The sequence below is a fragment of the Panicum virgatum genome, chromosome 7K (genome assembly GCF_016808335.1).
Source record: "Panicum virgatum strain AP13 chromosome 7K, P.virgatum_v5, whole genome shotgun sequence".
Lineage (NCBI taxonomy): Eukaryota > Viridiplantae > Streptophyta > Magnoliopsida > Poales > Poaceae > Panicum > Panicum virgatum.
Window position 1 is genome coordinate 3,978,806 of NC_053142.1, and position 18,788 is coordinate 3,997,593.

At 45.0% G+C, this 18,788-nt stretch overlaps 1 protein-coding gene and 1 pseudogene across 1 annotated transcript in view; both read right to left on the reverse strand.

Annotated features, from left to right (window-relative positions):
• LOC120639612 overlaps window positions 1–10,888 on the reverse strand; it is a 51,718-nt gene extending 40,830 nt beyond the window's left edge. The window contains exon 1 of the mRNA XM_039915478.1: window positions 10,600–10,888. Coding sequence (XP_039771412.1) covers window positions 10,600–10,838 — 239 coding nt within the window. The 5' untranslated portion in view covers window positions 10,839–10,888. The remainder of the gene's footprint in view (window positions 1–10,599) is intronic.
• On the reverse strand, window positions 1,087–6,751 carry LOC120639611 (annotated as a pseudogene).
• Window positions 10,889–18,788: the final 7,900 nt, after the last annotated feature.

The window sequence follows — 18,788 nt, forward strand, 5'->3', positions numbered from 1 at the left end:
TATACCAGCATTTTAGCATCACCATGGGTCATATTTGCAGCATGAGATTTCTGTAAAACTGGTATAGAGTATTTCTCCTAAACCACAGGTCTATTTGAGAGACTTGTTTTAAACATGCTGTTCTGGAAACTAGTTCATCCAACTGATATCCAATCTCAAGAAGGAAAACCAGAATTCTATGACTGGAACAAGAGGATGGAGTGATAGAGGGAGAAGAAATTCTGAACAAATATATTACTAAGTACTATAAATAGCTTTTTGGCAAGGCAAAGTAAAGCAAGATATCTCTGGAGGAGACTGAGGTAACTGATGTCCCACGGGTATCTGAGGAGGAGAACAAGGTTTCTGATAGATGAATTCATAGAAAAGGAGGTGAGGGAGGCTATATTTCAAATGAAGCACAATAAGGCACCTGGGCTTGATGGCTTTCCAGCGGAGTTCTATTAGGTTTTTTGGAGTCTAATAAAAGATGACCTAATGGCCATGTTCAAAGACTTCCACACAGGAGAATTAGCTTTGTATAGCTTGAACTTTGGTGTAGTCACTCTATTACCAAAATTGCAAGATGATAGGATGATCCAATAGCATAGACCTATTTGCATGTTAAATGTTAGCTTTAAAATTTTTACTAAAGTTTTGGCTAATAGAGTCACTGCAGTGGCAAATAGGGTTATTAGACCTACTCAAACTGCCTTTTTATCTAGACGACATAAAATGGAGGGAGTGGCCATCTTACATGAAACTCTACATGAGATTAAGAGAGAACTACAGTGGAATCATTTTAAAACTTTGACTTCGAGAAGGCATATGATAAAGTGAACTGGGAGTTTTTACAACAAACTCTTAGGATAAAGATCTGGTGGCTCAGATTGATGTTTGCATAATTTGCACCTGATATGTTCCCGAATAGAAAAATAAAAAAAATTAATATAGATAGCATTTGCATAGCCTTTTGATCGACTCATACCGCAACATAAATGTGATAATCAAGTTAACAACCGGAACATCAGAAAGTTGGAGAAGTCTACCTTGAAAGTAGCAGCCCAGCTAGAAAAGGCTCACATGATTCTAGCCCATGCGAATGTATGATGGACAACCGGTTATATACTTATATTCAGTTCAGAACATCAAATCACCCAAACAAAGATACATATACCGGAACAATTAAATAGGTAGCATATCATGCATGCTAGGAGATAGCAACGGATGCCTGCAACTAAGAAATTGGTACTGTATGCTCAGCGGGCACTTGGTCTTGTAACACGCTACCAGTGCTAGCTCGAGCAAAAGCTGCAGAAGCAACTAGAGAAGAAATGGAATCGCCGTGCTTAACGACTCCAATGCCACAGCAAAACATCTCGAACATTTCAAGTCTCGTTTCCGTTTCTGCAACTTCTTTTACCGCCTTATCAACTTGATGCTGAAAGAAAACCTCGACGTAGCTGCTGTTGCTCTGCACCATCCAAATGATTAGTTCCACTGTAACTCGCCGTATACCTGGGAACTCAGTGTCTGGTGACTTGTACAGATCAAGGATCCTTTAAAGCTTCGGCATGAACACTTCCACTGCGAGGTTTTCATTCCGGAGGGCGTCGGCAAAATCACTTGCCTGAATGGATTTGCAGATCTGAACACTGAGACCGACAATGCTCTCCAGTAGTGCGCCCTGCTTGGTTCTCCATTCTTCCAAATTCTGCATACGTGTAGTGTACGTTTAGGGTTCGTGTCAATAAAAAAACCATGTAGTTAACTAAGGGACAGCTAAAAAGATGAAGGATATATATGTAACTTCCATACATCATGGGCATGTAGTTCTCCAGCAGATACCACCGGAGCCTCTATTTTCTCCACTTCTACATTGATTGTTTTCAGCAGCTGTTTGTGATGACAAATTGTAAGAGTACTATAAATGTTCCTAAATAGTCGAACGAAGAAATTGTAAGAGTACTATAAATGTTCCTAAATAGTCGAACGAAGGAGCAATCCAACATAAGAAATTTAAGGATAAAGCAGTGTGCATAGACCTTAGTGTATATATAGTTGCACGCATTCACCAAAAGAAAAAGCAAAGATGCATGTGAATTTACCAGAGGTAGCTGGCTGTCGATTGTCCTATTACAATGAGCATGCTCCGGTTTAGAGTTCACACGTAAACTCCCCAAGAGTTTTGCAACCATAGTTCTGAGCTCTGTAGAGTCCGAAGAGAGCATCTCCACAAGTTGCTGTACGTTTTCAGGCTTCAGTTCTTCCAGGATCCTCCAGGCAATGCTTGTGCTGTCCACGGTAAGCATAACTAATGCTTCAACAGCAGACTTAGCTAGTTCTACTCTGTTAGATGGAGTTGCAGCACGTTCAGCAACAAGGAATGAAACAAGCTTCTTAACTACTCGAGGCGAACTCCCAATCTCTTCCTTTCCTGTCTCATCCAAAGCTAAGCAGGCAACAACTCCAATTGCTTCAGTGAGTAGCTTTGTATGGCTGTTAGGATGTTCTAGTATCTTTCTGATGTTCCTGAGAACATAGAGGTTCTCGGAGGTTTTGCACCTAAGCACCCTCCCGGCATCACCGGTAGTTCTGACCAGCTTGTGCAACACCTGAACTGCCTCCTCAATGATTTCTTCTATTACTGGAGACCATGAGATTGAGCTGCCGTCATCACTAACAGCTTCTGTAAGGTCCACAATGCTTGACATCACGTGGTCATCGGCATCCGTCACCTTCTTACAGTTGTCTGGATTGTCCATGATAGTATTGAGGATTTTCACACCGAGCCATGTGAGCTCGATGCTGACATTGCTGGAGCTTTGTTGGGGACTTCTCTGGGCCATGGCCGTGGTCGTCGTCTTCAAAGTAAGCAACGAGGACACCATATGCAACGCTCCTGGGAAGCTCTCAACTAGGAGGTCCGGAGAGAGCCACAACACCACGTTGGCTGCATACCCTCGAGTGTTCTCTTCCTCCCTCGTCTTGTTCTTCAGTCCTAGCATACTGACCACAGTCGCCACCGTGTCGGAGGAAGCCCGAAGCCTCATCAGCGCCAACCCTCTGTACTTGTGCACACTGAGGATGCGGTCGAGAATCCGGACGCCGACGAGACGGTCGGCCACTGAGTTGGACCTTACCATCTCCATTGCGAAGCTGACCATGTCCATGTTCATGGCTTCACGCACGCTCCCACCGGAACATTTCATGTAGGTGTCGAGCATGTAGCGTTTGATTATCTGCACCCCTGAAGAGCCGAGCTGGTATGTCATGCTGAGCTTCAACACCTGCTGGACATCGGTGGCGATCATGGTGTAGGCGAGTAAGGAGGACAGGCCCTGCGCGAGCACAAGCCCGTAGAACAGGTTCAGGGACCCCCTGATGCTCTTGTGGTCGCTGCTGCCTTGGTGCGCCGTCTCGACGTAGTCCTGCCGGCTCAGGCGCAGTGCGGCCAGGACGATGGAGGTGAAGCCCGTGGCGAACTGTGCCAAGGTGAAGCCCGACAAGAGGATCAATACGAAGAAGATCCAGCAGGTGTAGCAGCGCCTGGACGTTAGTAATGATTCGGTCGCCGCCCCGAGGCCTGCGGTTCCTCGCTCCGGGTTGGTGCGGTGTCTTTCCCAGCTTCCATGCTCCATGGCCTCGAATTTCTCGGCCTGTGCTGTCACAGCTTCCGGGGCGTTGAGGATGAACGTATCCTCTACATCCACAGCACTGCTGAAAAGACTGCCATTTGCAAATAAAGAGCGCACTTTATTAGTTTAATTTGCAGCCAAGTGAGAGTGTCGCATAACAAGATTTAAACAGAGATTTGCATTTATATTAAAATTAAACAAGATGAAAATAATTAAGTGCACGGACATGGTCGCCACATAAAGAAGAGTAGTGGAGAGGATAAGAAAGGATAGAGAAAGGGGATTACATGTGGGTCCGGATGTCAGTGAGTGGAGTGAGAGGATCATAGAGGGGCATTGTACAGTAATACGGACGCCTGCATGCAGGCTCGAGATCGTTGAAGATGTATAAAATAACATGTTTCAGGATTCGAACGAATTGTAATGGCATCGCTCGGAACATGTGAATTGTAATGGCAAATCAGAGAACTTGGAAAATTTTAATGGCGTGGATCCAATTAACCCTTGATTTAGCTGCGCTCTGAAACTGACATCGGGAGACATCGGGAGGGTCAGTTTTTTTATGCTACTTGTCTATGTTTATGACGAGACTTGACATTTGGGCTCGCCTGCCATAACACCCCACGCCCGAGGCCCCGAGCTCCCTCTCCCGCAACCGGCAACCCTATTCTCAACCGATGCAGTGCCCATGCTCCCATTCACACTCCCCTATCCGTCGCATGCTGCATAGTAACATGCCCCCTTGATGCAGACGTAGCCACCCAGATGCCCCTACTGCGCACTCTTTCGAGGTTGCCAGGCGAACGGGGTGTCCCTAACCCTGGACAAAATCAAGGCTAATGGGCCCAGCCCGTCAGGTGGGCGCGGGAAGGATGGAGAGCCAAAGCCCACGAGGGACGGGGGCCCCGCCCGTCCCACCTGACGTGCGGGTCCCTCTCCTCCACATGGCCCTGGCGCAGTGTCCGTAGGGAAGATTGGGGGGAGGACTTCCTTCCCCTCGAAGGAAGCCGTCCGGTAAAAGAAGTTTTTACCAGGTGGCGGCTCGGGTCATTTATGGGCGCCGCACTGCTGTACCAACACGGAGCCTGAGGGGAGCGCGACTTTCCCATAAAACACCATGATTACGGAGGAGCCGTGCCTGCAGACGGCAGGAAAGCCGGCTCGGGGGACGGACATCTGAGCCATGTCCCATCGACTGGCGGTGGATGGTGGGGCGTGGCCCGCACCTGCCACCGCACGACGTGTCAAGACCACCTCGATGCAGCGCAAGTTGCGGATCCGGGGTGGGGACAGCCACTAGCCCGGGATAAGTCGGGGACGTCCCAGAGCATCCCGGAGGGTCACCCCGGGAGTGTCTGGGAGGGTCCCACCGACGGTCTCCCCTGATAACCCTACAGGCTACGACAGTAAGACGGTGCCCCCCTCCGCGGGCGGGCATTCACACCGATGGAGAGGTGTGCTCACCAAGCCACAGACAGGCTATAGTAGAAAAATAGTAAGACATGTAAAGGGATCAGATCCTTTGAGACCCATCAACTTCAGAGGAGAAGGACGAACAAAGAATGATCACACATACAGGACATAGGGTCTTACATCTTCGGGCGTCTTGAACCTGTCTAAAGTCTAAACCACTCTGTCCATCTCATCTCTCATCGGGAAGAATTCTATTGCGTGTCACACCCTAGGCCGAATCTCTAAACGGAGATTCCCACGAATCACTACTAGCGGTACTCACCCACCATCACGTACTCGGCAGGATGTGTGCTCGTGCTGCTGCTGAGAACGGAGAAATTGGATTGGAAAATAAAACGGAGGAGAAATCGGACAGGACTATGGACTATCAGAGAGACAAGATGTGTTCGACGTCCGTGATGCGGTACTGGATGACCACGAGGCACAGAGAGCTGATGCACCTGCTCGTGCAGCATCCCTACTACGCCGTCAGCAACACCCGCAGGATCGAGCGCCCCCCCAGCCCACCTCAATGAGGCCTCCGGTCAGTATTGAAATGAGGGACGAATGAGCTCTGTAGCCCCAACGCAGAGTTGGGGCATGAGGTTGCCGCCTCTACCACAACCCACAACCCTCTTCGACGATCATGGCTGGGGCATGTTGAGACGATGGCGCTACGAGAGGGAGCGGCGGCGGCTGATGTAGATTTCTAATGTGAGTGGTTGTGTGGGGAAAGGGAGAGAAGATACTCTTATAATTTTAGCTTTTTCGTCTCTCATATTTTTTTTCAAACTCTAAACTTATATGCTTCTTTCGTGTCGATGGTAATTAAAGGCATTCTAGGCAGCTTGCATATCTCAGAACAACCAAAGGTGCGCGGTACTTTCCAGGCAAGGGTTCATTAGAACTTGATGAGCGGGTCTACGTGCTACACATGATCTGCTCAGTGATTGTGACATGACTTGTTTTCACGTTAAGGAATAACAATTTTACTTAAAAGATAACGCATACATAGGGATGTAAGGATCATGAATTAATTTTGCGTATGCCTAACCTGGTGGCTTTTAAGAAGGTGATGATGATGACGAACAAGAAGTCCTTCTGCTTCAACAGCGTGGAGAATCCACCGAGCAGAACGGTGGTGGCCCAAGCGAGTGCCAGCTTCCCCATGCCGCTGATTGCCTTGTCAATGAACGCCGACCGCAGTATAATGACGTGGTTAATCCTGGCTTCCGGCAGCCGGCGTTCTTCAGGCGGCACATTGGACGTCGTGCCAGCAGCTGCACTTTCCATATGGCTTCGTCGTTTTTGTTCCCTCCTTACGGCTTAGGTGATGGACTGGTTCTGTGATTCTGTAGTCATGGGCGACGGCAAGACACTAACATATATAACATGCAAAAGGTAAATTATATTAGACCCTGTTAGGGACAGAATATACGCGACTTTGCATATCTCAGGGCGTAACGGTGGGCACACAATTGTGAGTTCTGAATGTAACCAACCTTTACCAACCCGCATGATGAACCTTTTCCTATTAATCGTAAGTGTTCTGTTTTGAAGACATTATATTATGATCGTCATCATCTTTCATCCATCTCCAATTCTAGCGCAGTGGCACAGTGAGAGCTACTTACGAGTGAGTTTATCTTTGATTAGCTACAACCTTCGTCCACAAATATATATATATATATATAAGCATTTCTGATTTTTTTCTAAAGTCAAGTTATTCTAAGTTTGGCCAAGACTATAGAAAAGACCAATAATATTCATGATATAAAATGAGCATCGTTAGATACTCTATGAAATATATTTTGTCATATTTTACTTCATTCATTGATTGATGTTGTCATCTCTGACATTAATTACGGGAACATTCTCCTGTTTTTGGAAGTGATGCCTACATAATTCTTCTAATGGGGCTTATATACCTTCTAAAACTGGGGTGTGTAATTCTTTACTTTCGAGAAGCTACCACGTTTAGCCATCCGACAACGAAGACATGATTTACATATCACTTCTGGTCGAAGCTGACCTATGAGTGTTTGAAGAGAAACCGTACGATTCCAAAGGACAATCTTACATGAGAAGTCCAAACAATGGTGTACGGAAGGACTGCCCCTTTCGCAGAGAACTATAAAGACTTTGCTGTTAGTGCAAGCTAAGGATTAGAATACATTTCTAGGCAAAAGGAGCAAGCAACTTGTGATTCAATCCTGCTAACCACGCGAAGAATCAAATCGCGAGCATAAGAAAATACCTCCTCTTTGCCAACTTAATGTTCACTGTTGCGTACGGTACCGCCATGCCAACCGAACCAGGCGACGTGTACCACGGGCAGCAAATTCCGCCTAGATACACAAGAGTTGGCATGGAGCAGGTGTGCCAGGGTTGGGAGACGCTCGAGCTTGATATTCCTGGAGGCAATGGGGGAGAGGACACTAGCAGAAGCCATTCATGGCTACATCCTATGGGATAAACGCTACATTGTCCTAAAGTCGGATGATCAAACACCAAGACCGGCATCTCAGCATGCCTCTCCAAGACCAGCATCTCCGCAAAACTCCCCAAGAGCAGCACTGTCTCGGCAAGGTTCACCGGCACATTCTCCATCACCATCATCTCATGCGCCGATGAACACTCAAGCGTCACCGTCGCCTCCATGGTCACCCCCTCCGCCGCCGGCAAAGAAGCAGAAACGGCCACCGGCAAAGAAGGTAGCTGTACCGGCTAGGGAGCCTCCAAAGAAGAAGGAAAATAAGAAGAAAACCAAGGAGGCTCCTATTAAACCCTGGGACATGAGTCTTGAAGAATGCGATCGGATAACTCAAGAAAGAGTTAAAGAGCACTTCAAGCCGAAGCCGAAGCCGGAGCCCGAGAAAGTCATAAATCCGATAGATTTGAAATTTTTTAAGGGAATGTGCGAAGCAAATAAGAGAAAATTCATTCCGAGAGACCCCCCTTCAGACTACGAACGCACAATTATCAAAACTACTGAGAAAAAGAAGAGACAATCAAAGTCGTCGTCGTCCGACGTTCCACAGCTCGGAGCCCAAAAGAAACAATCAATAGAGCCTCTCGTAGTGGGACAGACGACGCAAGAACAAGACTTTGTTACATTTCTGAAAGAATCAAACCTGACGGCCGCTCAGATTGCAGGGGGAGAAGATATTCCAAAGGCCGATGTGGTCGTCAAATGGACGTTTGAGATCGGCAAAACTCTTGTACCCCTTGAAGTAGTGTCTGTGCTTCCAACGCAAATGTATAAGCTGCACCAGCACTACATGCGTGCGATGGCCGATTGCATCTTCATGCAGGGTGCAAAGATTAAGGATGACGATTTCTTACGGGGGGAGGCCATTATATGGATAAACTGGGAAGAAATTTACCAACTATTCCATCAAGAGGCCCTCGACATCTCTATGGTCGGCTTGTGGGTTCTGTAAGTATTTTACTCTCCTTACGTATTGTTTTGCATGATCTCAACATACTGATCTCTTGATTTATTCGGTATCATGTAGAATGGAGATACATACTTGCAGAAGAAAGGGATACTCTCACCTCGGCTTCATCGACCCAATTACTTGTAATTGGAGGCTTCTACGTGACAATCCCGATGACATATTCCAAAACTTGTTCAAGTACATAAGCGTTCATCACAACAAGCAAAGGATATTGTTTCCTTACAACTTTGCGTGAGTGATTCCTTCCGTCTAACTCTTTCTATTCTATAATCGAATTGTTTAAACCTTAACTACCAAGAACTGCCTCCGTATAATCTTGCAGTGAACACTTTGTCCTAATTGTCATAATTCCCGAGAAGAGCCTACTCGTGGTTATGGACTCATTGAGGAGACCTCCAGAACAATACGAAAATCTTCTTAACATGATGAAAAAGTAATTCTACCACTACTCCGTCCATGACCGATAATTTGAATCGCTTTGTTACTTGACTATAATTGTTCTAATCATGCACAGGGTTTGGAAAGTATTCGCTAAAAATCATCCAGGCAAATTTGACAAGGAATTGAAGATCAAGACAGATTTTCCGGTACGCGCTTGGATGATTCGTTGCACGATTCATTAGTTTTATTATATATTCATGTAAATACCTTATAATTTCTTCTCTCTTAAAGTGTATGAGGCAGAAACCAGGCACTGTATTGTGCACATACTATGTATGCGAGAACATCCATGGTCTGGTAGGTCCTCCAAAGGGCTGGACAGATTGGGAGGAGGAAGTAAGTAAAAAAACATGTTAATATTTGAACTCGTATTTTAATTAGTCGAAATTAATTATCCCCTTTTTCCATAGGTCGGGGAGATGCGCGATAAACTCATACCGGAGGAAAATATTATGGCGATTCAAGAACAATTCTCCGGATTTATTGTTGAGCAAGTCCTCGATCCAAAAGGCGAATTCTACTATGATGGAATATCTAATATTGACAATCACAGCAAATATGACAATATACGCGTATATATGTAATTAAGAACGAATATAACTATGTAAATATATATGTGTGTCTATGTATTAAATTTCTATTTATGAGTATGTATGTATGTATTAAATTTCCAAAAGGCGAATTCTACTATGTAATTAAGAACGAATATACCTATGCAAATATGATGGAGTATGTATGTATTATATATATAAGCACTCCAATAATATATATGTGTATATATATATATTTATATAATATTGGTCCTAGACATTTTCATATGTAAAGGAATTCACATGTATAGATATGTGTAGACATATATATATATAAGTGAATTAATTTATATATGAAAACTATCTAGGACAAATATTATATAAGTAACTATATATATGTATATATTAGTGGAGATCATACACACTGAATTCCAATACATAAGTTTAATTGAAATGCAAAAGTATAATTGAAATAGGAAAAGAATTGAGAAAAGAAAAACATAAAAAAAAGAGACCTTTTGTCCCGGTTGGTAACACCAATCGGGACAAAAGGGTGCGCCAGCCACGTGGGCGCTGGCTGCACCTTTTGTCCCGGTTGGTGTTGCCACACCCGGGACAAAAGGGCACCCCCTTTTGTCCCTGACAGGCGTTCCCGGTTGGGAAACCGGGACAACAGCGGTTTCCCAACCGGGACAAATCAACGTTTTTGTAGTAGTGGGCGCTATAAGAGGGAGCGGCGGCGGCTGATCCAGATTTCTAATGTGACTGGTTGTGTGGGAAAGGGAGAGAAGATACTCTTATAATTTTAGCTTTTTCATCTCTCATATTTTTTTTCAACTCTAAACTTATATGCTTCTTTCGTGTCATGGTAATTAAAGGCATTCTAGGCAGCTTGCATATCTCAGAACAACCAAAGGTGCGCGGTACTTTCCAGGCAAGGGTTCATTAGAACTTGATGAGCGGGTCTACGTGGTACACATGATCTGCTCAGTGATTGTGACATGACTTGTTTTCACGTTAAGGAATAACAATTTTACTTAAAAGATAACGCATACATAGGGATGCAAGGATCATGAATTAATTTTGCGTATGCCTAACCTGGTGGCTTCTAAGAAGGTGATGATGGTGACGAACAAGAAGTCCTTCTGCTTCAACAGCGTGGAGAATCCACCGAGCAGAACGGTGGTGGCCCAAGCGAGTGCCAGCTTCCCCATGCCGCTGATTGCCTTGTCAATGAACGCCCACCGCAGTACAATGACGTGGTTAATCCTGGCTTCCGGCAGCCAGCGTTCTTCAGGCGGCACATTGGTCGTCGTGCCAGCAGCTGCGCTCTCCATATGGCTTCGCCGTTTTTGTTCCCTCCTTACGGCTTAGGTGATGGACTGGTTCTGTGATTCTGTAGTCATGGGCGACGGCAAGACACTAACATATATAACATGCAAAAAGTAAATTATATGAGACCCTGTTAGGGACAGAATATAAGTTGCTGTTAGTGCAAGCTAAGGATTAGAATACATTTCTTGGCAAAAGGAGCAAGCAACCTGTGATTCAATCCTGCTAACCACGCGAACCTCGAAGCTGGTCTGAAGGGATTTTTTTTTCTTTTTCATGTTTTAAAACACTATTAGAGCACCCTGAGTTTCCTACATTTTGAAATGTAATCATATGGAAAGACCGGAAAAATACTAGGGAAATGTTGTGTTGCCTATAGGCAATTTGTCAGGAACTATTTCTAGGAAGGAATTTGACATGTGCCCTACGATTGTGCTGGAAATTGTTGGTGAAGAATCATTCCCTAGGAGTTTAATTTGTAGGGAAAGTTTCACCTGTCAGGCTCTATCCTACATGGACAAGTAGTTCCCCAAGGTGTTACCACCGGAATTTGACCAAGATTGAGATGGGCCAAGAGAGTCTGCTGGGCCGAATCGGATCGTCCAAGGAAGAGGCGATTGCGGTCCATGCCAAGAGCCGATGGGCTCTTTTATCTGTCTTCGTTAGAGATAGATTAGTTTTTCCATGTGTTTAGGTTAGGGTTTGCTAGCTTGCATGTTAAGTCTTCGGACTATAAAATTGCGCTCGTGTGCCATCATCATTGGCAAAGGCGTCTAATCTGAAGAAAGAGGGGTTTTCAAAAAACTTCGGATTCAGAATAGGTAGAGAAGGAAACCTGGGTTCTATCATGATAAAATAACTTGAACTATTTAGCTGTTTCCTCTTCATCTGGCCTACTAACAGGGAGCCGATATAAAGCTTGCCCATAGGAGGTGCACCGGATGAGCTTGCCATCAGGATCAGGAAAGGAAAGGGTCACCAAGTGTGGGAAGTTAGGAATACTTGGAGAAAAGTACAGCTGACACCAGAGTTGCAGGAACCACCATGATCCTCCGGCCTTGATGCGATCGCCTGACAGTAGCCGGGTGTTGTTTAAAGATAAGTGGCGATATAGAGCACCCAGAAAGAGTTTTCCTAGTGCCAGGCATTTTCCATCAGCCATAGCATTTGCTAAATGAAGATAATTTTTCGTGGGTGCCAAGGAGGAGCCACAGAAAAGGAAGTGGTCAAGCCAAAGATTCAGGAATGCAGTGTGCTCCCGATGGTCGACGGTTCCTTTCAGTTTATGATGGTACTCGATGTATTGGCCCCAGTTGCGCGCTGTGGCCTTGTCGACTATTTTGTGGCTGCACTCTGTCAGGGCAAAGGAAGATGGGCAAGTGGAATGGATGTCCAGACCTACAATCATGACTACATCCATCAGAGTCGGGGTCATGGGTCCACGACCGAACATGAAATAGTTCAGGGTATCCGACCAAAAATAGCCGATGGATCTTTGAAGATTTTCATTTTTCTCTATGGGAGAAAGGGTTAAAGAGAGGGCATCGGCTATCCCTATGTTTTGCCAATCGGCCACATAGTATTTGGCTACGCGCTTGTACCAATTTACCCAATTTTCCATGGGGAATGGCCAAGCCCTTAAATTGGTCGGTCCAAAGGTTCGGATCTGGTGTCTGAGCAATAAATGGAATCCGCTGCAGTTCGGCAGAGATTAGATCCAGAGGCGGTTCAAAGGATCGAAGACCCAAACTAAGAGATTGGAAGTGGGAGATTTGGGGATTAGTATGTCACTCGCCTGAAAATTCACGAAAAGCGCGAGGTTTGAATGCTACAGTCTTTTATCCCCAAATCTGAAGAAGAAAAGGAGAGGCCAAAGTCTTACCTTTAGGCCGAGAAATTGTTGCGGATTCTTTGAAGATTCAGAACTGATGGTGGACGCCATCTGATTTGGTCCGAGTAGAGCAGCAGAATCCTTTGCAGGTGCGCTGTTCATTTCTTGGAGTGAGAAGGGGGGTTTGCTCGACACGCCGAAATGGAAGGCGGAGTTTTTGGTTTAGTGGGTCGCAAAAGGTTCGAGTTGTGGCTTTAAGACTGAACCCTCGTGCTCCGAGCCGATAGGTTATCGGCGTGAAAGGATAAGGATGAGTGTTCCTAACATCAGCCGATGCAGAGGCCAGGGGTGATCGACTCTTGGATCTTGGCATGGTGGTTCTTTTGCAGATGCCTGGGTAAGTCCGATGCGTTGTCATCGGACCAAAAAAAATGATGATGACAACAAAAATAAAACAAGATGATATCTTATTGGGAAGTATCTTATATTGATATTTTGCAGATAATTTACATAAGCCGTGATGATTTACTCATCGCTATCGGCTTTGGGTGCTGCTACTAGCCCTAATAGCTACTGTTGATTTCGCCACTGTCGCCCAGGCTGTTCGGTGGAGAATCGGCCGATGAGGCTCCAAGGATGATCCTGGAGTACTGCCACCCTTGGTGTTGGTGGAGGTGTCTCCCGACGACTCGCCGGAGTTGACGGGTAGGAGGCGGTTGGGGAGGCCCTCATCCTTGACGTTGCCGTCGTGTCCCACCAGGAGAAGCGGTCGTCGAGGCTAGAGGGGATGGTGGAGCCGGACAAGAGGCCGTGGAGGTTCTCCGTACCACTGGTGACGGGGGATGGTGTATAGCAGGCGGGGTCGCTGTAACCCAACAATTTGCCGCCGTCGTCGTACCACGACAGAAGCTCTGTGCGAGGAGAAGGAGGAGGTGGGTTCCATGGTGGAGAGCCCACGACATCGCTAGAGTTCACCGGAGTCTGTGGTGACTCCGGGAGGAAGCGAATCGGCGAAGCGAAAAGAGATGATGATGAAGAAGAAGAGGGAGGAAAACCCATCGGGCTTTTCGGAGAAAAACCTGGAGGATATTCCAGGAAAGGAGTCGATGCCGTGGAGGGAGTAGAAGGAGTCGGCATCGAGGAGGGAGAACAAGGTGGAGTGGCGTTGCTGCCGCTGGAAGACTCCATTGGAAGATGAATAGTGTTTGAAGAAGGAAGTTTTTTGCCGATGGAGGAAGAGTGCGGAAGCAAGGCGACGGTGTCTGATTATAAAGGCGCTAGGAGGAAGAAGATGAAAGGGCATCAGACTCGGTTTCTGATGGGAGTCTCCGACGGTCAAAGACGGAACTGTGGATTCCCAAGAGTTCTCTTCTGATTTCGCAATAATCATTATTGGCGAAACCAGGGGGCATGTGTTACCACCGGAATTTGACCAAGATTGAGATGGGCCAAGAGAGTCTGCTGGGCCGAATCGGATCGTCCAAGGAAGAGGCGATTGCGGTCCATGCCAAGAGCCGATGGGCTCTTTTTATCTGTGTCTTCGTTAGAGATAGATTAGTTTTTCCATGTGTTTTAGGTTTTGCTAACTTGCATGTTAAGTCTTCGAACTATAAATATGTACTCATACCCGATGAATAAGATTGACGGCAAACATTCCCACAGCAGCGGTTGTCTCCAACTCTCTCGGCGCATCGCCAGCCCTACTCACATCAGGGTTAACCTCGAGGTAAGCGCCATGCGGCTCTAAGGATCTTCCTTAGAGCATCACGGCTCAATGCCTTGTACCTTTGGTGGATCTCGTGCTGAAGCATTTTTGATGGCGAGATCTGCTATTTATCCCGGTGTTTGCAACATAGCTTTAGTAGATCGATCGTGCTTTCTCGTTGCTTAATTGCTGCATTCGCCATGTCATCCTTGTGCATGGAATCGGCTGTTTCTTTATTTCATGCAGTGTGCCATAGAGCCGATTCGCACAGGGATGACGCCTTGCTTTGTGTCGTTTAGTAGATCCGATCTGTTACTGTTCGTCCTTAATCAATAAGGATTCGCTTAACCTCTGCTATATCTGGCCCTGGTAAACATGTTGGATGATTCCTATGGTGTTGTAGATGATTTCTATCGCGCTCATCTGGCCTCGTGGACGGGATGTTCCTATATAGCGGTGAGAGTTGTGACGGTCGTGGTTCTGATTTACTCAACACTCATAGAGCGAGTACCTTTTCTTATGAGATTTTACTTGTTTTATCCGGATTTGTAAGATCCTCATTGTTCTTGGTTTTCGGATCAGATGCGTTGCCTAGCCGTTTGTTACAATCCACAACGTGCGCGCTGCAACACGTGCATGCGACCTGCCGATGGGTTAGCATGTGCCGATCACCCTGCCTGATATGTCTTAGATCGGATCTATCCGTGTGGATGGGTTTCTTTGGAGATCCTGGCTATGCTCACGTATGCTTAGATCGTTCTATGTTGTGCGTAGCAAGAGCCGATTTGGATAATAGATCTGTTTATATCATGTTCCGGAGCAGGTTTTACCCTATACAGATGCGGTTTTCATGCTTTATTTATCGATCGCATCTGCAATCGGCAAATGTGCCGATATGCCTCTGAACGCCTTTGGATCGGCTGATTGTGTCGATAAGGGCAGCCGGGCTCACAGTTTGCCGATCTGAGCAATCGGCAGGAATTTAACGCTTTATCTTGTGTGATACAGGGAAAGCAGGAGACAGGAAGCCTCACCACTCACCCCTTCCTGGCTGTATGTCAAGCCAGGTGGCACGCCCGCAACACTAGAGCAGGCCCGTATGAGCCGCAGCCAGGAGAGACGAGGGTAGCAGCAGCAGCCCGATCTCCCGGCTCGTCGCGTGCTGCCCGACCGCCGGACCTTCCGTCCTCCGGTCTCCCGCGAGGGGCAACACAAGGAATTGGGTTTTTAGGGGAAGTTGTTAACATGGCAGACCATACTCTTTGAATTTGCTGGAAGCATGCAAATACTAAATTTATATTTAAATTCCAAAATTTGAATCTATATTTCAATTCACATATGAAATTTATATTTGAATTTGAATATGAAATTATATTTGCATTCGGATGCAAGACATGAACAGTACATATAAGTATATTGATTCCATCCAATGGGCATTAATACGGTAGCCGCATGGTGGCCCGAAATCTGCCCAGGGAGGAGAGAGAGAAGAGAGGGGTCAAATGGCGTTTGACTGCCCACAACTCAGGAACTCATATAGAAATATGAAAACCAGCCAAAATAAAGTTGTAGAGAAAGAAAAGATCTATAACTTTTCTGTTGGATAAAAGTTGATTTGAATTATGAATTTGGGAGAAAATGGCAGTTAAAGCTCAGCCAAGATTTAAAATTCAAACTCAGAAAATAGGGGTTTGACCAGATTTTGACTGCAGATTTGAACTACTAACCAAAGTTTTCACTCAAATCAACCACCCCATTGAAGTAAAAACATTAGACTACAAGTTTTACATTGGCCAAGAGTTATGTATTTAGGCAAAACAAATTATTAACTGCCTAAAATTGTTAAAATTTCAGCCTCAACACTTTAAACATAGAGTTCTAAAGATGAGTTTAAACATATCATTATCATGATTGCACACACACATAATTAATTTAAATGCATGTCACTTAAGCCCAGGATTAGTGCCCAAAGCAAAGAGATAACAACGGAGGTGTTACAGTATAGCAGCACAAATAGCGGTTTAGGACCCTAATGCTAATTCTATAGCCTGCTATTTAAAATAATGGGTAATAGTAACCATTCAATTAACTTGGAATTAAGACATTGATTGCGTATTTATTACATCTAATGACCATTGTTAAAAGTTAATACGAAAGATGGCAAAGGGTTTACTAGTCATAAGGTTGGTTATGTGAAAAGGAACGCGGAAATACGCTCGCTTGCGTGCATTGTCTAGACCAAGATCCTTCTCTCCTTCATTCACTTATTCTGAGGAGTGAGAGAGCTCTTCTATTTCAGTTAATTTGCACCAACCCAAACTACCAATATAGGATTATATGTTTTGGAATTTTTAAAATGGGCATCACCATGGGCCATATTTCCAGTAATCTCCTACCAATGGCAAAGTACTCCCTCCATTTTTTAAGTGTCGTATTTCCTATGCCACACATACCTAGGAGGCCATTTAAAATACCGGAATCATCTCTATGGTGAGTTAATCTGCGTGCCTCCATGCAAGTCCGTTCGCCTGCCTCCCTGCATGCATGCAAATCCAACCAATGCCCCGTCCCTCGCTAACATGCGGCCAATCAAGTTTAATCCCATCACTTTCCGAAGTTTATAGATGCAGCGTCGTAATTGCATCTTCTCTTCTATCAAAGCGCAACAGAGACCAGACACAAATACGACATCTATTTCTGACGTTTTGCAAAAAGCTTATACAACACTTAAAATGGAGGGAGTAGAACAAGAAGAACAAAGTTCAATATGCCGTATTACAGTTAATATACCAGCATTTTAGCATCACCATGGGTCATATTTGCAGCATGAGATTTCTGTAAAACTGGTATAGAGTATTCTCCTAAACCACAGGTCTATTTGAGAGACTTGTTTTAAACATGCTGTTCTGGAAACTAGTTCATCCAACTGATATCCAATCTCAAGAAGGAAAACCAGAATTCTATGACTGGAACAAGAGGATGGAGTGATAGAGGGAGAAGAAATTCTGAACAAATATACTAAGTACTATAAATAGCTTTTTGGCAAGGCAAAGTAAAGCAAGATATCTCTGGAGGAGACTGAGGTAACTGATGTCCCACGGGTATCTGAGGAGGAGAACAAGGTTTCTGATAGATGAATTCATAGAAAAGGAGGTGAGGGAGGCTATATTTCAAATGAAGCACAATAAGGCACCTGGGCTTGATGGCTTTCCAGCGGAGTTCTATTAGGTTTTTTGGAGTCTAATAAAAGATGACCTAATGGCCATGTTCAAGACTTCCACACAGGAGAATTAGCTTTGTATAGCTTGAACTTTGGTGTAGTCACTCTATTACCAAAATTGCAAGATGATAGGATGATCCAATAGCATAGACCTATTTGCATGTTAAATGTTAGCTTTAAAATTTTTACTAAAGTTTTGGCTAATAGAGTCACTGCAGTGGCAAATAGGGTTATTAGACCTACTCAAACTGCCTTTTTATCTAGACGACATAAAATGGAGGGAGTGGCCATCTTACATGAAACTCTACATGAGATTAAGAGAGAACTACAGTGGAATCATTTTAAAACTTTGACTTCGAGAAGGCATATGATAAAGTGAACTGGGAGTTTTTTACAACAAACTCTTAGGATAAAGATCTGGTGGCTCAGATTGATGTTTGCATAATTTGCACCTGATATGTTCCCGAATAGAAAAATAAAAAATTAATATAGATAGCATTTGCATAGCCTTTTGATCGACTCATACCGCAACATAAATGTGATAATCAAGTAACAACCGGAACATCAGAAAGTTGGAGAAGTCTACCTTGAAAGTAGCAGCCCAGCTAGAAAAGGCTCACATGATTCTAGCCCATGCGAATGTATGATGGACAACCGGTTATATACTTATATTCAGTTCAGAACATCAAATCACCCAAACAAAGATACATATACCGGAACAATTAAATAGGTAGCATATCATGCATGCTAGGAGATAGCAACGGATGCCTGCAACTAAGAAATTGGTACTGTATGCTCAGCGGGCACTTGGTCTTGTAACACGCTACCAGTGCTAGCTCGAGCAAAAGCTGCAGAAGCAACTAGAGAAGAATGGAATCGCCGTGCTTAACGACTCCAATGCCACAGCAAAACATCTCGAACATTTCAAGTCTCGTTTCCGTTTCTGCAACTTCTTTTACCTTATCAACTTGATGCTGAAAGAAAACCTCGACGTAGCTGCTGTTGCTCTGCACCATCCAAATGATTAGTTCCACTGTAACTCGCCGTATACCTGGGAACTCAGTGTCTGGTGACTTGTACAGATCAAGGATCCTTTAAAGCTTCGGCATGAACTTCCACTGCGAGGTTTTCATTCCGGAGGGCGTCGGCAAAATCACTTGCCTGAATGGATTTGCAGATCTGAACACTGAGACCGACAA